This window comes from Muscardinus avellanarius, assembly GCF_963383645.1.
Source record: "Muscardinus avellanarius genome assembly, chromosome: 1".
In the NCBI taxonomy this organism is placed as follows: domain Eukaryota; kingdom Metazoa; phylum Chordata; class Mammalia; order Rodentia; family Gliridae; genus Muscardinus; species Muscardinus avellanarius.
This window is the reverse complement of record NC_137786.1, coordinates 33,174,247-33,195,944: the sequence shown is the minus strand read 5'-3', so window position 1 is coordinate 33,195,944 and position 21,698 is coordinate 33,174,247. Positions and strand designations below refer to the sequence as shown.

The window sequence follows — 21,698 nt, the reverse complement described above, 5'->3', positions numbered from 1 at the left end:
TACTCGGTAATAGGCTAAGAATCTGTTTCTTGTTTACTTGTAACACAGTTTAATAGTTGTAGGTAAGAAAATGTAAGCACAATTAAAGTGAAGAATAGCCATCAATTTTCTGGATGGCTCAAAAATTTCTGGATGGTTCAAAAATGGAAAGGACAAAATCTGTTCAGAAAAATGTATTTTTTTATTTCATAAGGGCTACAAAAAAACAAAACAAAACAAAACAAAGCGCCATATCCCTCCTCCTCATGCAAACAGCTCTCAAACGAGATTCTTTAAATTTTACGTTTTTTCCACTCTGGTTCATTCTTTGCTTCCTCATCGTCAGATTCAACTTGGGCAAACATGGTTTTGGGCTGAGTCCTAAAAGAAAAGTTTGAAAAGAGAAGGAAAAATTTAGTCAGCAAGTGTTTATTATGTTTGACTTTGCTTCTTTCATCGAGCAGGAGAAAATTTGAGGAAATGATTACATCTCAACTATTAAATATAAATCATTAAGCCTCTGGCAAAGGAAAGGATAATGGACATTTGATTATGTTCAGGAAAAGAGCCAAGGATTCTTTTGAAGGCTTTCCCTCTGTGGCAGACTGTGTACACTGTCCTTTCCTTAAATAAAATGAAAATGAATTAAGTTCAGTGGAACCTCACACATCAAGACCACCCTCTACTTTGGATAGACAGATTAGAGGCACCATGCAAGAATTGACATAATCTTTATAGCTCTCTCGGTTGTTTCTAGACTTAAGGAGTCCAAATACATGTGATTGTGGTGCTCACAAATACGAGAATTTGAATCAACAGTTTTCTAGTCTAAAAAGTTTAAGATAATAGCTAACATATGTAGTTATTGATCTAGGAAAAATAACAAAACAAATGAACCAATCTTTTGCTGCCATACTCAGAGTGATGCATGGAAGTACCAAGCATCTTGGGATACATCACTGACCTGTTGTAACACTGCCATAGTGTGTCACTGTCAAGATACTGCCACAATACAGTCTTTGCACAAGGACCTTCTGTGCTCTGTACACATACCTGGTTCAATAGCATTCCTTTCTACACCATTTCACAGAAAAAAATTCCAATAAAATGTCAGAGGGAATTTGATAATTGTATGCTTTTTTATGGTCATGCTACTACTGATTTTCTTCTAAAAACAGCTATTACATTACAAAAGAACATGAAAGCACAATATCTGGAGATTACATGATATATTTTGGCTTATATCTCCATTTAGAGCTCAATTCATTATATCACAGTAATTCCAGAATGGTAAAGATAATGACAACAACAATAATTCTTCTTATCTGGCCAGTGAAAGCAGGGTTAAAACTTTACATTACCTTGGACTGTTGTTTTATTCTGGGGAAGAAGAATAAACCATCCACAACTCATACTGATTTTGCCTGACATGAGTCATGGTCTAGAATCCTTCGTGCCTAAGTCGTTCACGGATTCTGTCTCTCCAGTTACCTCACACACCTACCTAGAGCCCAAGCTGTTTCCATACACAATCCAGTTGGTTACCCTTCTTGTCACTTCGAGACACTGTTATGACATCTACGCACAGGTCAGAGCTCTAACATTTCAAAAAACAGCTGCAGGTTTTCATAGGCCCTGAGCTGCTGAATTACTAGAAAGCTGGACCACTGGCTTTCAGTTATGGGCAAACCCATACAGAAATAAATTTGTCTGGCTTTTAAAAACTGTTGAATTAGATATTTTAATTTCTAAGGGAGAAAAAAAAAGGAATATGGTCTTCCAAGAATATCTGGCCATGTTTTATAAGATAGTAGCTTGCCAGTGTTAGTTATAATGAGAAATTGCAAAGCTGCTTTTTAGATATAAAGAAACTAAATGGAAGATCACAGGAAGAAAATATAGAGTTTGAAAAGATTATTTTATTTGAGGTGGTACTTTTTTTTTTTTTTTGAGGTACTGGAGATGGAACCCAGGGGCATTCTACCTCTGGGCTACACCCACAGCCCTATATTTTAAATTTTTATTTTGAAACAAGGTCTCACTGAGTTGCCAGGGGCCTCACTAAGTAACTGAGGCTGTCCTTGAACTGTGATCCTCCTGTCTCAGCCTCCCAAATTCTGGGATTACAAGTGTGCGCCGCCACGCCTGGCTGAGGTGCTACTTTTTAGATTTCCCCCTAGTTTCCAAAGTATTCATAAGGGGTTGGTGGCTAACACGACAGGGCACAGACAGGATAGAATGATGTAGGATGGAGAAGGGAATGCCGCTGGGCACAGGCCTGAGGTGGTGTCGCAGTGGCATGGGAATGATTGAAGAGCTGATTGCATAGATAGATGCATTTGTCAGAACTTAAGTGGGTCCATTTTATGCTTCAATGTATACAAACTGTACTTCAATAAAACTGATTTGTAAAGAAAACCAAACCAAACCAAACCAAATGAGGAGGTAAAAAACCAAGGGGTAGCTGGGCATGATGGTGCAGGCCTGTAATCCCAGAACTTGGGGGGCTGAGACAGGAGGATTGCAGGTTCAATGCCAGCATCAGCACTATAGCAAGACTCTCAGCAACCTACTGTGACTCTTTTTCCAAACAAAAAATAAGAAGGGCTAAGGGTGTAGCTCAGAGGTAGAATGTTCCTGGGCTTAATCCCCAGTACCGCAGGAGAGGAAAAAAAAAAAAAAAAAAAAAAGAATCAAAGGGTGAAAAGCTATGTATCTAGGAGCATAAAATTTAGCACTGAATTTCTGGCAGCCAAGACAAACGAACAAGAAAAGGAACCAACTTTTCAAAGGCAATACCCTTTTTCTTTCCTAGCATGAAACTCAGTGAACTCACTGAGACAAGATTTTACATTAGGGTCACTTAGACTGTCATTTCCAGTCATTAGACCACAACAATTTCCTTTGTCCTCAACAAGAATTTAAATTTAGGGGATATTAAATTGACTGGAAAGGGGACTACCTAAACATCACGGTCATTCCTACAAAACTCTATGAAATTTATTTTAATCTCCACTTCTGAACTAGTCACAATGCTGCTAGCCAAATGTTATATGTCTGCAAAGTCAAATCCTGACATTTAGCTTTCGAGTTGCCATGGTCCCCTTCCTCAGAGTTGCCATAATCAAGGTATAAACCCATGTTCAATGTTTCCCCAAATTTTCCCAGTGCTTGTTTACCATTGTTCTTTCTTTTTTCTGTTGGCCAGGTTGGGAACTCCTGAGCATTAGAACTAGGCTCCTATCAATCCATGGTGTTGGCCAAATTGTATTTCCATATGCAATGGGTGAAGCTGGATCCTTACCTTACACCATATACAAAATGACCTCGAAACAGATCAAAGACCCAAGCTTAAACACTAAAACGGTAAAACTCTTAGGTGAAAACATAGATAAAAGGGCTTGGTGACACTAAATTTGGCAGTAATTTCTTGGATATAATACCAAAAGCACAGAGAACAAAATAAAAAATAGATAAGTTGGATTTTGTTAAAATTTAAAAACTTCTGTGGATTAAAAGACAGTCAACGGAGTAAAAAAATATGGAATGGGAGAAAATACATTCTTCTACAGATATAAAAATGGCCAATAAGCACATAAAAGGTTCACAACCTTAAAAATCCTTAAGGAAATGTAGAACTAAACCATAATGAGGTACTACTTCACACCCATTAGGATGGCTACTATCAAAAGTATGGCCAGGATATGGAGAAATTAGTACCATTCCATTGTACGCTGCTGACAGGAATGTAAAATGGTACAGATACTGTGGAAAACAATATGGAGATTCCTCAAAAAATTAAAAAATAGAGTCAGGAATGGTAGCACATGCCTGCAACCCCAGGTACTTAGATCGAGGCAGGAAAACTGTGAGTTAGAGGTCAGCCTGGGCAAGCCTTAATCATATCCTGTTTCAAAATAAAATAAAATAAAATATAAAGGTTGGGGATGTACCTCAGTAGTAGAGTGCCTCTTTCCAGTACCATAAAAAAATTAAGAAAAAAAAATAGAATTACTATGTGTTTCAGTCATTTCACTTCTGGATATACACCCCCAAAAATGAGCATAATCCTTTTTTTATACTGGGGATTGAATCCAGGGGTATTCTTCCTCTGAGGTACACCCCTAGCCCTATTTTTAAACAGGGTCTCACTAGGTTGATGAGCTAATCTTGAAGAAATATTTGCACACTGTCCATGTTCGTCATTCTTTACAATAGCTGAAGGGTGGAAGTAATATAAGTACTCATTGATGCATGAAGGATAAGCAATGTGTGGTATATCCATAAATGGAATATTACTCACCCTGGAGAGGGATTCTAACACGCTTCAATGTGATGAACCTTGAGGACATTGTAGTAAGTGAACAGGCCAGTCACAAAAAGACAAATGTTATATGATTCTACTTATCAAGCTGCTATAAACATCACATATAAATAGAGTCATACAGCATTTGTCTTTTGGTACCAAAACCAAAACAAAAAACAAACCCCAGGCTTGTGGGCTTGTAAATAAGGCAAAATGAGCCCTTTTCCTGGGACCTAGGAGGCACCATGGGGAAGCCTGAGTCCCTGACTGAGCTGCGCTTCTTAAAGCATCTGTGACCAGGGCCAGTATTTGTTTCCTTCTTTCCAATCCCCTGCAGACAAATATTAAATTCTAGAAAAAAATATATTTAAAAGACTACAAATCCAAGAGCCCACAGACAGCAAACTGCTATTAAATGCTCTGTCTCGATTCCTGCATTTCCCCCATCAGCACTGGCTGGTGGGCCACAGCGGGCCGTACCACTGAAGAGTCCATCCCTCTCCTAGCTTGGGAGAGGTAAGGGCAAAGCGGGGCTGACACAGGCCACGGCATAAGAATCTGTCTGCTTAACGTGACGACATGCTCGGCCTCCTCCCCCGTGGAACAGTGCTGCTCTCCCTGGAGAAGCTGGCCCCACAGGCAGCCACTGAGTGAGACTAGGGCTGCCTGCTCAGGTTCCTTTAAGGAGATGTCTTTGAATTCTTGAGAGGCCATGGGAAGTGTGGCCCTCAGAAACAATTTTCTTTTCATTCCAATCCATCCTGTCCTCAAAATCAAAATTTACTTAAAGCACAATTCAGCACCATTAATAAGAGCTGCAAGTCGTGTGCTGGCTGAAGAGTAGGTCCTTTCAAAAGGCTCATTCAGCCTTAGCACACTGAACATTTCAATCTAGCCAGTGTCTCGTAGGAGCACAGAGAGTGTATCAGAGCTCTGGGCCTTGTGGCTATTTCTTTTCAGCAGTTTTTATCTTTTGAGGTTTTTCCCCAGCAGTTATTCTTTGAAAAAGTTTGAAAACCCACATATGAAAAAGATTTTAAAAATTCAATTAAGAACTACCTGACGCCGGGCGTGGTGGCGCACGCTTGTAATCCCCGCGCTTGGGAGGCAGAGACAGGAGGATCGCACAGGTTCAAAGCCAGCCGCGCGCGCTGCCTTATGAGACCCTGTTTCCAAATAAAAAAGTATAAAAAAATAGGTCTGGGAGTGTAGCCCGGAGGTAGAAGGGCTTCCAGGAACCCCAGTACCACCAAAAAAGAAAAAAAAGAACTACCTGAGACATTTTTTTATTTTTTAAATTTTATTTTAGTTTTATTATATATATATATAGTGTTGCTAGAGATTGAACCCAGGGGCATTCTACCCCTGAGCTACACACCCAGGCCCAATTTTCTCTCTTTCTTTCTTTCTTTCTTTCTTTCTTTCTTTTCTTTCTTTCTTTCATTTTCTCTCTCACTTTCTTTCATTTTCTTTCTTTCTTTCTTTCTTTCTTTCTTTCTTTCCTTCCTTCTTTCTTTCTTTCTTTTTGTGTGGTACTGGGGTTCCTGGAAACCCTTCTACTTCCGGGCTACACTCCTAGACCTATTTTTTATACTTTTTTGATTTGGAAACAGGGTCTCCTAAGCCAGTGTGGCTGGCTTCGAACCTGCGCAATCCTCCTGTCTCCGCCTCCCAAGCGCGGGGATTACAAGCGTGCGCCACCATGCCAGGCTTAATTCTTTATTTTGAAACTGGGTCTCACTAAGTAGCTGAAGCTGGCCGTGAACCCAGATCCTCCTGTCTCAGCCTCCCAAGTACTGGGATTATATGCGTGCGCCACCATGCCGGGTTTGGGACATTTTAAATGGATTTCTTTAGTCACCTCTACAGACAATTGGGAACGGAGATGGTGAGGTAATTTCTAACAAAGATAAGAAACTAGAAGCTTTCTTCTTTGAGGAGCAGCCTAATTTGCCCTTGGCATAGAAAACTCCTATAAAAATAAATCAACGATGTCAAACAAAAGTAAAATGACACATGCAAGAAGATAAAATATTAATGGATTTGAAACATTTAAAAGTTGCTCTAAAAATTCCTCCCTTTAAAGCCGAAAGGAAATGAACAAACACAACCAATAAGCCCTTGAAGACCATGTCATCATCACTGGCCATAAAAACGGACTCCTTTCTGAGCTACTTGAAGAAACACGATCTGTACACAGATCTTAACACAGACTCTACTGGGCGCTTCTACAAGGAAGAGAGGAACAAACTGAACCAAGTGGACGACGGAGACAGGTGGTAACTGAGACGCGACACACGAAGCATAAGCAGACCCCACTTCGCCACCCTTGCCTTAATGAGTTTCTCCAGGTTTCTGTACCTCTTTTAAGAGACAAGCCCTTATTGGCTTAAGCTCACAGCCTCACGGCAGATTTAACTCCCCCTCTCTAAGAGAAAGCCTACTAAGGGTTGAAGGAAAAGGAGCTCAGAGAGTTCGTGCAGTGGAGGGCACAGTCACCATGGGTGCCAGCATGTTCCTCACTGGAGAACCAGGTTAGTATCCAGTTTATTGAAGTCAGTTTTATCCAGACTTCCTTTTTCTGGTTTATGACACATACTTACCTACTGTTTTAAGTGTGTTGCAGTGGCTCATGCTTGTAATCCCAGCATTTGGGAGGCTGAGACAGGAGGACCTCGGGTCACAGACAGCCTCAGCCACTTACTGAGGCCCTTTCCAACTCAGTGAGACCCTGTTTCAAAATAAAGAATAAAAATAGGGCTGAGGGTGTAGCTTGAGGTAGAATGCCCCTGGGTTCCATCCCTGGTACTGCAAATAATCAATCAATCAATCAATCAATCAATCTAAACTTACAGGGGACTGATGTGAAACTTGTGTTTTCCAGTTTAACTACTTTGGGGAATATTAAATAATTTTACTTTGCTATCTATATCAACTTGTTTATTGAGTTACCAAGAACAGCACATAGATTTCAATATGACTATTGCCACCAAACATTAAATAAACTAATGAGAACTGAGGGGTTTTTTGTTTTGTTTTAATTCTGCTAAATTCTGCATCTGCTAATAGTAAACATGGTTTCATGAATCAAATAGAGAAGCTTAAGCAAATGTCTTTCTCAAACCCACAAATGCTGATTAGCTGATATGCTGTGCCGATTTTCTCCTTGATTAAAAAAGTAATTAAAAAGAAAAACCCTGGTTCTCAAAGTTATTTGTACAAAGCAAGTCTTTCCCAGCAACTGTGTGCTACAGAAAAGTGACAGAAACGGACCCCAACTTCAGTGCTTGCATCCAGAGGAACTCTGGGCCACAGCGGAGGTGAGCAGACCCCCCTGCGAGCTTCGCAAAGGGCAGTCCTGGGTGCGCTGTTTACGGAGAGATTCAAAGTGTCAGCAGGCTGTCTTTCCTTTTCTGACTAAACTCTAACCTGAGCACTCCTCCAGCGCTCAGGCCAGAGTGAGGTCACTGAAATGTTTTCAGCTGCAACAGAAAGTTCACAGGTCACATTCTTTTTAATTATGGGTGTTCTTCTGATATGATTCATCCAAGAAGCACAAATGGAGCTCCTGGGTAATAGGATGTGGATGAGGGGAAATCGCTTGTTATTTAATCATCAGTATGTGAGTATAAACCACAAGCTTTTTTGGCTCGGGGCCCATTGTTTATTATGAAGGAAAACCTCAAAGCCAAAGTCAATTATAGCCACGGCTCGGCAATCTGACACACTTGTTAACCCTGCTAGACTGAAGATGGCCCAGATGAACTCCGACGCGGCCATCGCGATTGCAGAATTATTATATATAAAGGTCTTGACTGGAAGTGGTTCCTTCTTTTTGGTAAAGAGCTAATCAAAGATTTTTTTAAAAAAAATATTAGGAATACATTAGAAGATGAGAGGCAATAAGATATTTCTGGATAAAAATTTTTCTATTTTCTTTGGGAAATATGTAATATTTTGAAAAATAATCACGTACGCACATCTCAGACTCATAAATAGGGCCTACTAAGCTATAATGCTATGTATGAGAATTCAAAGACTGTGAGTGGAGGGAGAGACACAGATGCCACCTGAAGAAACTACAGAACAGTAAAAAAGAGAAAGGAAAAGAAAAATAGAGCCAACCCTATCAAAGTGCCACTGGCTGCCTTTTATCAAGTGGGCACACAAGTTAGAATGAGAAAGCCTTTGAGGACACACAGGCTGGAGAGAGGCCACTTTTCCCCCAAGGTCTCTCTAAATTCCCATTTATAAAGTCTGTGATTGTGGGTCACCATTTTTATTAAAAAATACATGAAAGCCGGGTGCTGGTGTAGCCTTGCCCTCTAACATCACGGGTAGGGAAACAGCCTCTGTGAAGGATGGAGAGTCACCTGGGGGTGGCAGAGCTGGGGCTGGACACAGGGCTGCTGAGCCTCGGCCTAGAACCCCCTCTGAGGCACCAGGCCAGCTCACGCAATTACCTCCTCAGCTCCACTGTCGCTCAACTTTTCTAAAAATTACTATAAGTTGCACTGTAATGAGAAACAGTACACTGCAATAATTAAAAACATAGGCCTGATTCAGGGGCCAGATGCCCACACTCGAATCACACTGGTCCCACTCCCTGCCACGTGTGGGCTCGGGTCAAGTCAGAAGCTGTGGGTTCCTTCTCTATAAATTATGTGAGAACAACATATAATACCAATGATCTCATAGGGCTATTGTGAGGAATACGTGATACATATATGATATATACACATACATATACACACATATAAAGTTTTTGAGCAAGCCTGGCATAGTGTACATACAGCAAAAGTGTCACTGTTATGATACAGCTTGCCTTAGAGATCAGGTGTTCCACATAAAATAGAGGTATTTTTTAAAAGTTGTATGTAGGATATATATATTTAGTGGTACTGGGGTTCCTGGAAGCCCTTCTACCTCCGGGCTACACTCCCAGACCTATTTTTACATTTTTTATTTGGAAACAGGGTCTCCTGAGCCAGCGCGCGCGGCTGGCTTCGAACCTGTGCGATCCTCCTGTCTCTGCCTCCCAAGCGCGGGGATGACAAGCGTGCGCCACCATGCCCGGCTATGTAGGATATATTTGATAAAATAATTCTTATGTTAACTACAATATAGCAACTATATATATATATATATGTATATATATATGTATATATATGTATATATATATTAATTCTAAGGGAAATTCCTTTGTAGTAGAAACAATTCACTCTGAATCTCTATAACTTAAAGAGTCTAGTCTGTAAGTGTGGATTTTCTCAAGAGGGAATCATTTTCAGTTTGTTGTAAATAATTATTGTTCTATACCAAACATTAGCATGCAAAATAATTATTCAGAGCATGCCTCAAATTATTGATTCCCAGCCCAATCCCCCAGCATCTGAGTTGGTCTTGGGTAGAGTCTAGAAACCTACATTTTCATCCTCCTCCCACGCCCATGTACCAAACCATGATGCAGGCAATTCACAAAGCCACTCTGAGAAACACTGGGCTCTGCACAGGACTGTGGCAGACAGTGACAATCAGTCACCTAAATATAACTAAAGAAAAAAAAAGAGATATTTTTCTCTCTGTGGGTATGTGTTTCCTCCTGACACAAGTAATATATAAACAATCACTCAGTCACCCAGTGAGCTCTTTAAATTTTGCCTACTACCTCAACAAGACTTTAAATGGATCCTCTATGGGTGGGAATGATATTTTAATACATACACAACCACATATCCTGTATCAGATTAGACATGCACATCAAAAATTAAATTGACTGAACCAGCAATAATGGCAGCTTATCTGGAAGGAAGAGTGGCTGAGGCTGACAGAGCTGTCAGGCTGGCAGGCCCCTGGCCAGGCCCCAGGCTCTCACACACATCTATCCCTGTCTGATATGTAAGCTAATAGCATTCTGGACCTACATCCTGCCCACAGCTCCCCAGCCATCTCCTCTCCCCTCCCTCCAGAAGCATCTTTTAAACAAGAAACTGTAATTGAATCTGCCCATGTGTGGCTGCAGGAGAGTTCTCTGTGATCCCGCTGTGTTTAAAACTTTCGCAGCTATTACGTTGCTAGCACCAGAAGTGAAATTTAAAACACTCCACTGATAAATGTAAAGTGTTCAAAGACTCTTCACTTTCATCGCTGGGGAGTGCAGGAGAGTATATGTCATTTGTAGACAGGTAGATTTGTGAAATATCTAGCTGTGCTTTTCTATGTCAAAGTAAGATACAGTAAATAAGTCTTCATTTCATCACTGACAGAAGTCAATTGCAGTGAAGAAAAACAACCAGGCACACATTCTCAATTACAGTGACCTTTGGGAAAAGATCCTTTTAAATATTAGCTTCCCTTCAGACACTGCCACTTGGCAGTTAATGGCATATTGTAGCAGGTGAACACAGGAGACACAGCACTGCAGTCCTGACTAACAAATACCATGCCGCAGACAGCGCCACCAGCTTGTTTAGGATGCAGCAAACTTCAGGTGACACAATTGGGGAAGGAATGAGATGGGAGCAAAGTGCAGAGGCAGAAAGGTGTGTGTGAGCGGGAGCCTGGTCCTCTGGAAAGCTCATTAGATTAGGGGCCCAAAGTACCAAAGTTAGTTCTAGTTTCAGCCCCCGTTAACTACAGACCTCTAAGCGGCAGTCTCCTCACAAGTAAGATGTGGGTATGATGATACCTGTCCTATGCACCTTGTAGAGCTATTAGTATAAATAAAATGACTTATAGTGTGAAAAAATATCTTTAGGCAAGAGTCATCACAGCAGCTTCAATTCATTCTATTAAATAAAGTTGAAAATCTGGATGAATGGCTGTCCATGAAAATATTTTCTCTGTGTGGCATGCTCTTTCCCAGGGTCTCTCCACGATGAACCTCTCACTTCACTCAGGTCGGAGGGTTTCACCCTGACCACCGCTTCTGCAATAACACCCTTTCCTCACCTCTCTGGTTAATCTGCCTCCTTATCTCTATCTCAGTTTTCTTCTTAGCACTTAATATCATCTTGCATTTTTTGATTTATTGTCTGCTGCTATCAGAATATAAACTCCATAATAAAAACTATATCCCCATAGTCTAGAATAGCTGACCTAATAGGTATTCGGTAAATATTTATTGAATAAAGGATGGATTTAACCTCTTACTGTACATTTTCAAAAGGAATCATAGTTTATGGGGAAATATCACTAAAATGAACAAGATAAGAGACTTTTTATCTGCAAGGAGAAATATACAGTTTAATCCAATAAAACCCCTTCTATTAGAGTTCAAAGTGGAAAAGGATGTATATGGTCATTTATATAATTTACTATTTTCCTGGCAGTAGACAATGCAATTAGATACACATAATAGGTATAAAAATTGGAATGAAGGAGATAAATCTACCATTATTTGCCTATCATATAATTTTTATACCCATAAACTCCAAAAATTATATAAATATAATATCCATATGGTCGTTCTACATAGAAAAGTTCCACATATAAAAGAGTTTTAGCCAGGCGTGGTGGTGCACGCTTGTAATCCCCGCGCTTGGGAGGCAGAGACAGGAGGATCGCACAGGTTCGAAGCCAGCCTCAGCTACTTAGTGAGGCTCTCAGCAACTTAGTGAGACCCTGTTTCCAAAATAAAGTATAAAATAGGTCTGGGAGTATAGCCCGGAGGTAGAAAGCCCCTGGGTTCCATTCCTGGTCTCACTCACACACACACACACACACACACACACACACACACACACACACAATGTAAAAAAAAAAGTTTTAAATTCAATAGAAAAAAAGATTCTATTTACCACAGTACAGAAAGATAAAATAAGTAGAAATTAAAAAGGAAATATGAAAAATCTATATAAGAAACAAACCTAAAATACTGCTGAGGGATATAATAAGGTGACTAAATATAGAAATATACCCTATTCTTGGTTTGAAAGAATCACTATTATAAAATTCTATCTATGTAAGTTAGTATTTACATGTAACTCAATTCTAATAAAAACATCACCAATAACTTTGGGGGTAGGTTACTAGAGTAAGTCACAGAAACCTCTAAGACTAGATAGAAAAGTTCCAATAAGATGAATAAAGAAAATAGGCAGCCCTATAATAATGAAACAGTTTGGCACTGATACTTGATTTTAATGCACAGAGAACTTAGGAACTGACTAAAATTTATTCAAAAGTACATTTTGTATAATATAGGTAACGTTTCAATTCACTGAGAAAAATTACATTATCCAATAGTAAGTATAACAGCAACTGGCTAATCGATTGGAAAAATTTAAATTGGAGCTCTACTTGGAAGGGAAAAAGTAATTTCTTTGGAAGCTACCTCAAATCCCTGGAGCCTGTGCGTATTACCTTACATGGGAAAAACGTCTTTGTAGATGTGAGTTTTCTGTTTGTTTGTTTTTATGGTACCGGGGATTGAACCCAGGGTATTCTACCTCTGAGCTACACCCTCAGTCTTATTTTATTTTTTATTTTATTTATTCTACCTCTGAGCTACACCCTCAGTCTTATTTTAGTTTTTATTCTGAAACAGGGTTTCTTTAATTGTGAAGGGCTTTGCTACATTGCTGAGGTTGGGCACGAACCTGCAATCCTCCTGTCTCGGCTTCCTAAGTACTGGGATGACAAGTGTGCACCACCACATCTGGTCGTGATTAATCCTAGATTATCTCTGCTGGGCCCTAAACACCATCACTAATATCCTTATAAGAGAGAAGAAGGGATGCCAACACAAAAGGGAAGGCACTGTGGGAACTGGGCATAGACTAGAGTGATGGGGATGCAAGCCAGGAAGCAGGCAGCCTCCAGAAACCAACAGAGGGAGCTGCCCTTGGTTAGGCAAAATAATTTGATTATTTTGAATCCAGCACCTTGATTCCACACTTCTGCTTTCCAAAGCTGTGGGAGAATCAGCTTCTGTTTCTAAGACGCCAAGTGTGTGGTAATGGATATATGTACCTTACTCCTTTTACTAAAATAATTTCAGGGGAGCCAAAGATTTAACTCTACAAAATGAAGCTATAAAAGTATTACCTGGCTAGACGTGGTGGCGCACACCAGTAATCCCTCCTGGGGTGGCTGAGTTAGGAGACCGCGGATTTGGGGCCAGCCTGAGCAACTTAGTGTGAGACCCTGTTTCACAATGGTAGCAAGAGCTTCCTATCCAGCAGGTTCAAAACGTTATCTTCCAGCCAGGCATGGTGGCGCACGCTTGCAATCCCAGCATTTGGGAGGCTGAGACAGGAGGATTGTGCAGGTTCGAAGCCAACCTCAGCTACTTAGTGAGGCCCTTTGCAACTCAGTAAGACCCTGTTTCAAAATAAAGAGTAAGGTAATCCCCGTGCTTGAGAGGCGGAGACAGGAGGATCGCACAGGTTCGAAGCCAGCCGTGCTGGCTTAAGAGACCCTGTTTCCAAATAAAAATATAAAATAAGTCTGGGAGTGTAGCCTGGAGGTAGAAGGGCTTCCAGGAACCCCAGTACCACCAAATAATAATAATAATAATAAAAATAAAAAATATAGAATAAAAAATAGGGCTCAGGGTGCAGCTCAAAGGAAGAATGCCCCTGGGTTCCACCCCCAGTACCCCCCCCACACACACACAAGATATAAAAGTTATCTTCTTAGTGTTCCATCTTCTTCAATGGTAAATTAGGTCTTTGACACCTTCTTGTGATTTTTGTATTGCTAATGTATGTCAATAATCAGCAAACAATAGTGTTAACAATATTTTGGGGATATCTCGGTGATTTATTTTGTTTATAAAACACACATATCTGGAGCAGTTAACCATCAAATGATGTATATTTAACAAATTTTAAACTATATCTCTTCTCCCTCTTCTCTCCTCAGCTCATCTTTGGTGTATATCTAAATGAGACTTTTGAAGTATAAAAGGCCCCTTACAGTAAAAGAGGACAACTACTGCATTATAAACAGAAATGTCTTATAGACATAATCTATAAGCTTATCTGCCAATGATGTGTTGACACAAATTAGCTTACATGCACACAAATTCTTTACAAAAGAAGGCCAAGTACACACTATTTAGTTGGCCAGCCTTGGTATGACCCTGTTAGCTGTTGTGATATTATCCAACTCACTGTTCAGAGAAGTTCTATCTGTACTGTTTGGTTATTAACACGTATTTTGAACAAACACCACTGACATCACACAACAAAGTCTGTTGTGCTACACACACAGCGAGACCTCCCTCTGCTGAGGGGTCCCTCCGGATCCCTCAAATCCTTTGACTATTCTCGTGGACTGTGCTTTCTCTTCTCTCAGTGCAGGAGCACCTTGCTCTGAAATCCTGGACAGCTGGCAGTGCCCAGGAATATCTTTTCAACCCTATCTCCAGCCATTGCCAATGATCTACAGGTAAAGAAGTATAGATACTCTAGTTGCTGTGCCCCTGGCCAGGACAGCTCTGACCACGTTCTCTGGAGATGTGTTGTAAGACTGAGCCAAAGTGGCCCTCCGTGAGACTTGGCGTGAAACAACCTCCTGGTGTTTCTCCATTCAGGGTCTGCCTCTAAGTAGCCCGAGCTAAGATGATGTGTTTTTCTTTTATGCAGAGTAGGTTCTAATGATCAGCAGATAGGGGGCTGATATGAGTGTGATGTGTAAATCAAGTTGGCTCATGGCAGATTTTCTCCAGCACCTTCATGTTTTAAAAAGTGACCAGAATCAGCTGGGCGTGGTATTATACATCTCTAACCTCTGTACTTGGAAGGCTAAGACAGGCTTGTAGGTTCACAACCAACCTTGGAAATTAAGTGAGAGACCCTGTTTCAAGTAAAAAATACAAAAGGGTGGGGGTGTAGCTGGGAGGTAGAATGCTCCTGGTTCAATCAGAAGTACAAAAAAGGATAAAAAACAAAACCCCAAACACCAAAGTGACCAGGGTTTAGTTTTCTTATAACTAAAAAGAACATAAAAAACATCATGACAAAAAACTTAATATACCTCTAGTAATACAAAGATATGTGCAAAAGTTTATGTACTATAACATTGTTAGTAATTGCAAAATACCAGAAACAAACTAAACTATGTTACTTTCATACAATGAAGTATTATAAAACTGTGAAAAAGAATGAAAATGAGCTTTATTAAAAGATGCAAAGTAATATCTAGGACATATTGCTAAATGGAAAAAAGCAAATTCCAAAAGACTCTATCAAGTCATACGCCTTAAATATATATAATTTTAAAAACCAATTATACTTCAATAAATTTGGGAAATAAAAAGAAGTCCTAACTGCTAAATTCAAATTTTCAAAGTATCATAAAAAATAAGGACTGACATATTTATAAATTCTTCTCCCAGCCGGGCATGGTGGCGCACGCTTGTAATCCCTGCACTTGGGAGGAGGAGACAGGAGGATCACGCAGGTTCGAGGCCAGCCTCAGCTATGTAGTGAGGCTCTCAGCAACTTAGCGAGACCCTGTTTCCAAATAAAATATAAAATAGGTCTGGGAGTATAGCCCGGAGGTAGAAAGCCCCCGGGTTCCACCCCTAGTACCACTAAAAAAAACAAAACAAACAAAAAAAAAAAAACCAACAACAAAGGTGTGGGCTGGCCATTCTGCAACTACTTTATGTGTACACCATAACTGAACCAGTGCGAGCTGGGTCTTTGCTACTGGAGAAGGAAGCTACAAGTACAGGGAGGGGAAAGGTGAAACAAGCCTGTGGTTTGGACTGAAATCATGGGAATCAGTTTAAAGTCATGCTTTGTGAAATAGAAATATAGGCTGACAGTACAGACAGAGACGCATGTGCGTGGTGGGTGTTAACGCCGACGTACATCTCCTAGCTTGGCGGCGGGACCGGGAAGCCATCGAGCAACACTGGGCACCTCGAACACCCAGCTCTTGGTTTCTGACCGTCATTCTCCAGCGAAAGGAACCAGGGTTCTTTGGAAAAGTGATTGATTCCAGGATGGGGAAAGGAAAATAAAGATGAGCCTGGAATGTCTTATTGTACCATAAAGTAGGGAAGCACTGAAAAATAAAAGTAAGAAAGTAAGAGCCAGGCGTGGTGGCGCACGCTTGCAATCCCAGTACTTGGGAGGCTGAGACAGGAGGATCACAGGTTTGTGTCCAGACTCAGCTATCTAGTGAGGACACAGATAGTGAGGCCTCCACAGCTTAGTGAGGCCCTGTTTCAAAACAAAGAAGAAGAAATGGGGCTGGGGGTGTAGTTCAGAGGTAAAATGTCCCTGGGTTCAATCCTCAGTTCACAAAAAGAAGAAGGGCTGTCGAGAGAAGACCGGGGCCATTTTGAAGAAGCTTCTATTGGCCTAACTGGAACGCTTTGAGCAACAAACTAAGTAATGACAGTATTGGATTTGAAACCACAGAATAAAGTATTTTAGAGTTTGTAGTAACATTCTTTAATACTTGAAAAATAAATGAATGTGAGAGAAGAGACAAAACTTCCTCTAGGCAGAATTCCACTTACTAGATAACATAAAAGAAGAGGGAACAGGAAAATCACCACCAGGCAAACACCACAGTAACAACCATTACAGGCAAATCCACACACGGGCAAAATTAGACAGCAGAAGTGTGAGGGGAAACAGGATTTGCATATTCTAAAAAGATCAATCCAAGAAATATGTCAACTCAGAACACAACAGCAGCAACATTACAGTGGAGAAGCTTGGCAGATATCACTTTAATCAAGTGACCAAAGCTAGCATCACCAGGAAATACGGTATTTTAATGTCATGAAGCCCTGAATATGATTCACTGAGAAGGATTCACCATTACCTTTGTGTTATTTATTTTTGCCAAGTATGCATAATTTCGAGAAAATACCAGATCAACCCAAATTGAGATAAAGTCTACAAAACAACTAATTAGTATCTGTTAAAAGTGTTTAAGGTCATGAAAGACAAAGGACGAAGGAACTGCTCTGGCTAGAGAAGACTGTGGAGAAAGGACAAATAAGGTGTGAACTGTGGGGCTTAGAAAGGGGAAGAATGGAACAACTGGCAAAGAGCAGGCGAGGCGTGTCCCCCAGTCAGTAGCACGGTGCCAATGGTAACTGCACTGGGGCCACAGAAGGTGTTAACATAAGGAGAAGGTGGGTGAAGAATATTATTTATAAATTCTGAACTTTGTAAAAATGTGTCTGAGTCTAAAACTGTTTCTAATAAAACGTTAGAAATTAAAAATTCTACAAAAGTATTGAAAATTCTACGAAAGTATCTTTAGTTAGTGTAAATAGGTGTGTGTGTGTGTGTGTGTGTGTGTGTGTGTGTGTATGTGTGTGTGTGTGTGTTGATGGGGATTGAACCCAGGGCCTTGAGCATGCTAGGAAAAGGGTTCTACCACTGTACTAAAGTCCCAGGCCTTGGAGTCTTAAGGTAGAGGCCTAGGTTTTAAGACAAAGAGTTCCAGACTTATTTTTCATGCTCAAGTATTAAGTAAAAAATGGGGAAGTTAGGATTCCAAAATATTAATGTTAAGCTTTTCATTCTATTTTAATTATTTATATTTTTGGTACTGGAGATTGAACTCAGGGCCTTGTGCATGCTAATCACATACTTTAGCACTGAGCTGTACCCCTAGCTCTAATTTTTCTATTTAAAAACTTCTTTCTTACTTGGAATATGCCGGAGAAACCCAATATGGGTTGTCTTCTGCCGCTTTGGCGTGACGCAAAATGGCTTCTCGGGGATTACTATCATCTGTTTTGTCCAAAGCAATGTTTTTCACAATGTAGGATGACAGAGTGCCCCCGTGGGTTCCAACTCGTCCACCACGACCTGTTTCAAAAGGAAAAAGAAAACCAGAAACAGAATAAACATGATAATACATTATTGCACCTGCATGCGCTGTGCTCACCTGAACAAAAATCTCAAGGGCACTCGAGTATCACCCTTCCAGCTTTCATAACTATCAGAACCAGAGTCAGAAGCTTCCCCATAACATTTTTAAATAGGAAGAGACTTTTATAAATTTCAAATAATTTGCCTTAAGAAATTCCTCCAGCCAGCTTGCAATCCCAGTACTTTGGAGGCTGAGACAGGAGGACTGCAGGTTCATGGCCAGCCTCAGCTACTTAGTGAGGCCCTGTTTCAAAAATAAAGAATAAAAAATAGGGCTGGGGGTGTAGCTCAGAGGTAGAATGCTCCTGGGTTCAATCCCCAGTACTGCAAAAAAAGAAAAGAAAAATAAAGTAATTCCTCCAGCAAGAACATTTGAAATTCAATAAGTAAAAATAATATTTATTCGATGCTATTTTAGTTTTAAACAAACCTATCTTAGGGTTTGCCATATTGCAAGTACCTTATAAGTACCTTTGCTTGTGTATTTTGAGGGAAAGCAAAACAGGTGACCCGCCAATTCCCAGCATTTCACTGCACTGTAACTGGCCTAGCGAGGAGAAGCTCCCTAAGAGTGGGGATCTGCTTCCCACTGGATCCCTAGCCACTAGCATGAAACCTGGTACTCCAAAAACGTCTGACATTTTAGAAAGATAAAACAAAAGTGTGAAAAACTGAATGATGCTGAAAGATTACTTTCATAAATCAAGAAGAAAATAAATAAGGCATGGAATAATTAGCTCTCAGAAAAGCAAGACAGCCAGTGGCTATTACAGTACTTAGAGGAAGGAGACAGCACTTGAAGCTGAGCAGCACTGGCTCAGCTGGGCGTGGTGGCCCACACCTGTAATCCTAGGACTGGGGAGGTTGAGATTAGGAGGAGTGTTGGTTGGAGGACAGCCTCAGCAAGTATATGAGACTCTTAGCAACCTAGCAAAACCCTGTTTCAAAACAACAAAACACTGGGGGTATACTTCAATTCCAAAGGAGGAAGGAGAGAGGCAGGGAGGGCAAGAGAGGGTAAAGGGAGAGATGAGGAGGGGAGGGAGAGAGGAAGGAAAGAACGGATTCACTGGACCAGCTTCAGAAAGGCCCAGAGACAGAAAATGCTATTTTTAGTGAGCAGAATGGGTTAAGCACAAAAATGCAGAGAGAGGGGGATGTTCAGCGGGTATCTGGGGACCAGAGTGAACCGACAGTCACATCAGAACAGGAGAGAAGTGAGGTGTGAAGCTACGAGGGGGAGACAACTGAGAACCTGACGCTCCAGAAACACACGCGCACAGTGGGAGTTCATGGAATCTGGGGACGGTAGGGACTTGAAAGCTGGAGGGAATGGGGATCAAAGCTGTGTGTAAGATGAATGGAGAGGGGCAATCAAGGAAGGGTCTACAACAATCCAAGCAAAAATATTAGTTAGAACTTTGATCAGGATGGTGGTAGAGACGATGAGAGAAAAAAACAAAAACCCAAGGTAGACACGGGAAATGCTTTCAATGCGGAGGCACCAAATGCACGCAGGCCCAGGGTTCAGAAGAGATGAATAAACAAGTCAAAAGCTCCAGGGCTGGGGACATAAAACAAGTGGAAACTACAGAGGTGATTCCATAAAATGGAAAACTGCAGTGAAGCCGTGTGCTACACTATAGGCACTGCTGCTTTGTTTCTTTTGATATCCGCTTTAAAAAAAAACAAAACAAAAAACTCTGCCGGGCGTGGTGGCGCACGCTTGTAATCCCCGCGCTTGGGAGGCAGAGACAGGAGGATCGCGCAGGTTCGAAGCCAGCTGCGCGCGCTGCCTTAGGAGACCCTGTTTCCAAATAAAAATGTAAAAATAGGTCTGGGAGTGTAGCCCGGAGGTAGAAGGGCTTCCAGGAACCCCAGTACCACCAAAAAAAAAAAAACAAAACAAAACAAAACAAAACAAAACAAAAAAACCCTCTAAGGACTTTTTTTCATGTAGTGATTAGGTGGCTCCATTTTATCAACACAGAACTAAATCATGGCCACTTCTGCCTTGTGTAAAACCTAATCTGGCCTGGATCCTAGTCAAAGTGTCCAGTGTTGCATATGAAGCCAATAAGGAGAGCAGTGGTTTTGACACTGGGTTCCAAGCTCCAGAGTGGCACTGAGGTCGCTGCAGGGCTGGAGGTGGAGCAAGGGCCCGACCCCCTCCCTGCTGCAGCACCGCAACTCCGTCTGTCTCAGCTGGATGCCCTGTGATTCTGCAGCAGGTCTGCCTGGGAAACATATCTGGTAAAATCCTTCTGAAGACAAGCGATCAGACCCCAAAGCTCTTGCCATGTTGGCATCAATCACCCCGCCCTGCCCCCACCCCACTGCAGGTTGCAGGCTGCACCATGGTCACCTGGGCCTGCTACGGGCGGCTCGGGTTTGTGCGACTTCAGGGGGTCCAGCCGGTCCTTCTCCAGCTGTTTCCTGGTACTCCTCTGGCGGGGCTCACGGAACATAGGCAAGGCATGGGCTGCAAGAATCACATTTGAAAAACTTCATTATAATAACAACCCTCCATCCAAAAACATAGCTGAAGCATGACTAACCGAGAGATGAAATGGAAGTCATAATGACAGCCTTCATCTAATAACAAAAAACAGTCTCACTGTAACCAATTAGCCAATTTTGTTTGATACCAGACTCATTGTTCACCTCTCCTGGCATCCAAAGACGCTCAGGAAACCCTGTCAAACACTGTCACGAAACCTCAGCGGGGTTCCCATCTCCCACACCATGGGCAGCACTTGAAACTTAATTTCTGTGGTTTTGAAAAGAGACATTTAGTGGGGCCACCTCTCCTTTTTTCTTGAAGGACCCACATGTGAAGATGCCAACAGCTTGGTGTCAGCCGAGGTGTCCGCAGATGCCTCCGACACACTGGAACCGCTTCACACGTTTCTGAAATGTGACCACCTCTCAGAAGGAGTGCACAACACTGAGTAACCGGAAGGGAGGGGCACTCGTCCTGCTGAAACTGGGATAAAGGTTGCCCTGAACGCAGGGGTGCCTGCGTCTCCTCACCCCTCCTTCTATGTGGTGCACCAAGCAATAGGATAGAAATTGAAGTCTGATCTGTTCAATTGCTGCTGGGTGTTTACTCAACATCAGAATTAAATTTCAGAATACAAAATAGTATAAGAATTTAACTGGGAGACGGTATAGCAGTATTCTGGGTGTGAAAAATGTTATCGGTGAGTATTAAATAATCTTTTTCTTAACTACAAGAACTAGTACAAGAATAATTTCTTTCAACCCTTACATGCAGGTTAAAACCTGCAAGAGGAACTTTTTTCGGAGAACCAGAAAAACGTAAATGTTTGGAGAGAACTTACAGTATGAATGAAATGTCTCTAACCTCTAAAAGCATTTCCAAGACCCCCTACCCTCTGACCCCTGCACCCACCAGCTGGGGCCAGACAGTGTCACTCCTGAGAGAACATGCTGCTTGAGTCAGGGGAGCTGAGAAGAACAACCACCAGTCACCGTCAGGCAACAGGATGCACAGTATTTTTAGGAGGGGGAAAAATAGCTTTTCACTTCAAACG

The 21,698-nt window shown here is 41.4% G+C and overlaps 1 protein-coding gene across 3 annotated transcripts in view; it reads right to left on the bottom strand.

Moving 5' to 3' along the window:
• Nucleotides 1-87: 87 nt before the first annotated feature.
• Nucleotides 88-21,698, bottom strand: part of WDR70 (WD repeat domain 70) — a gene marked incomplete at its 5' end in the record, with an annotated part of 251,957 nt that continues 230,346 nt past the window's right edge. For all 3 annotated transcript variants that reach the window (XM_080696811.1, XM_080696812.1, XM_080696813.1), the window contains 3 exons: nt 88-360; nt 17,916-18,078; nt 20,507-20,623. In XM_080696811.1, the coding sequence (XP_080552937.1) occupies nt 273-360; nt 17,916-18,078; nt 20,507-20,623 (368 nt within the window). In that variant the 3' untranslated portion in view covers nt 88-272. The remainder of the gene's footprint in view (nt 361-17,915; nt 18,079-20,506; nt 20,624-21,698) is intronic.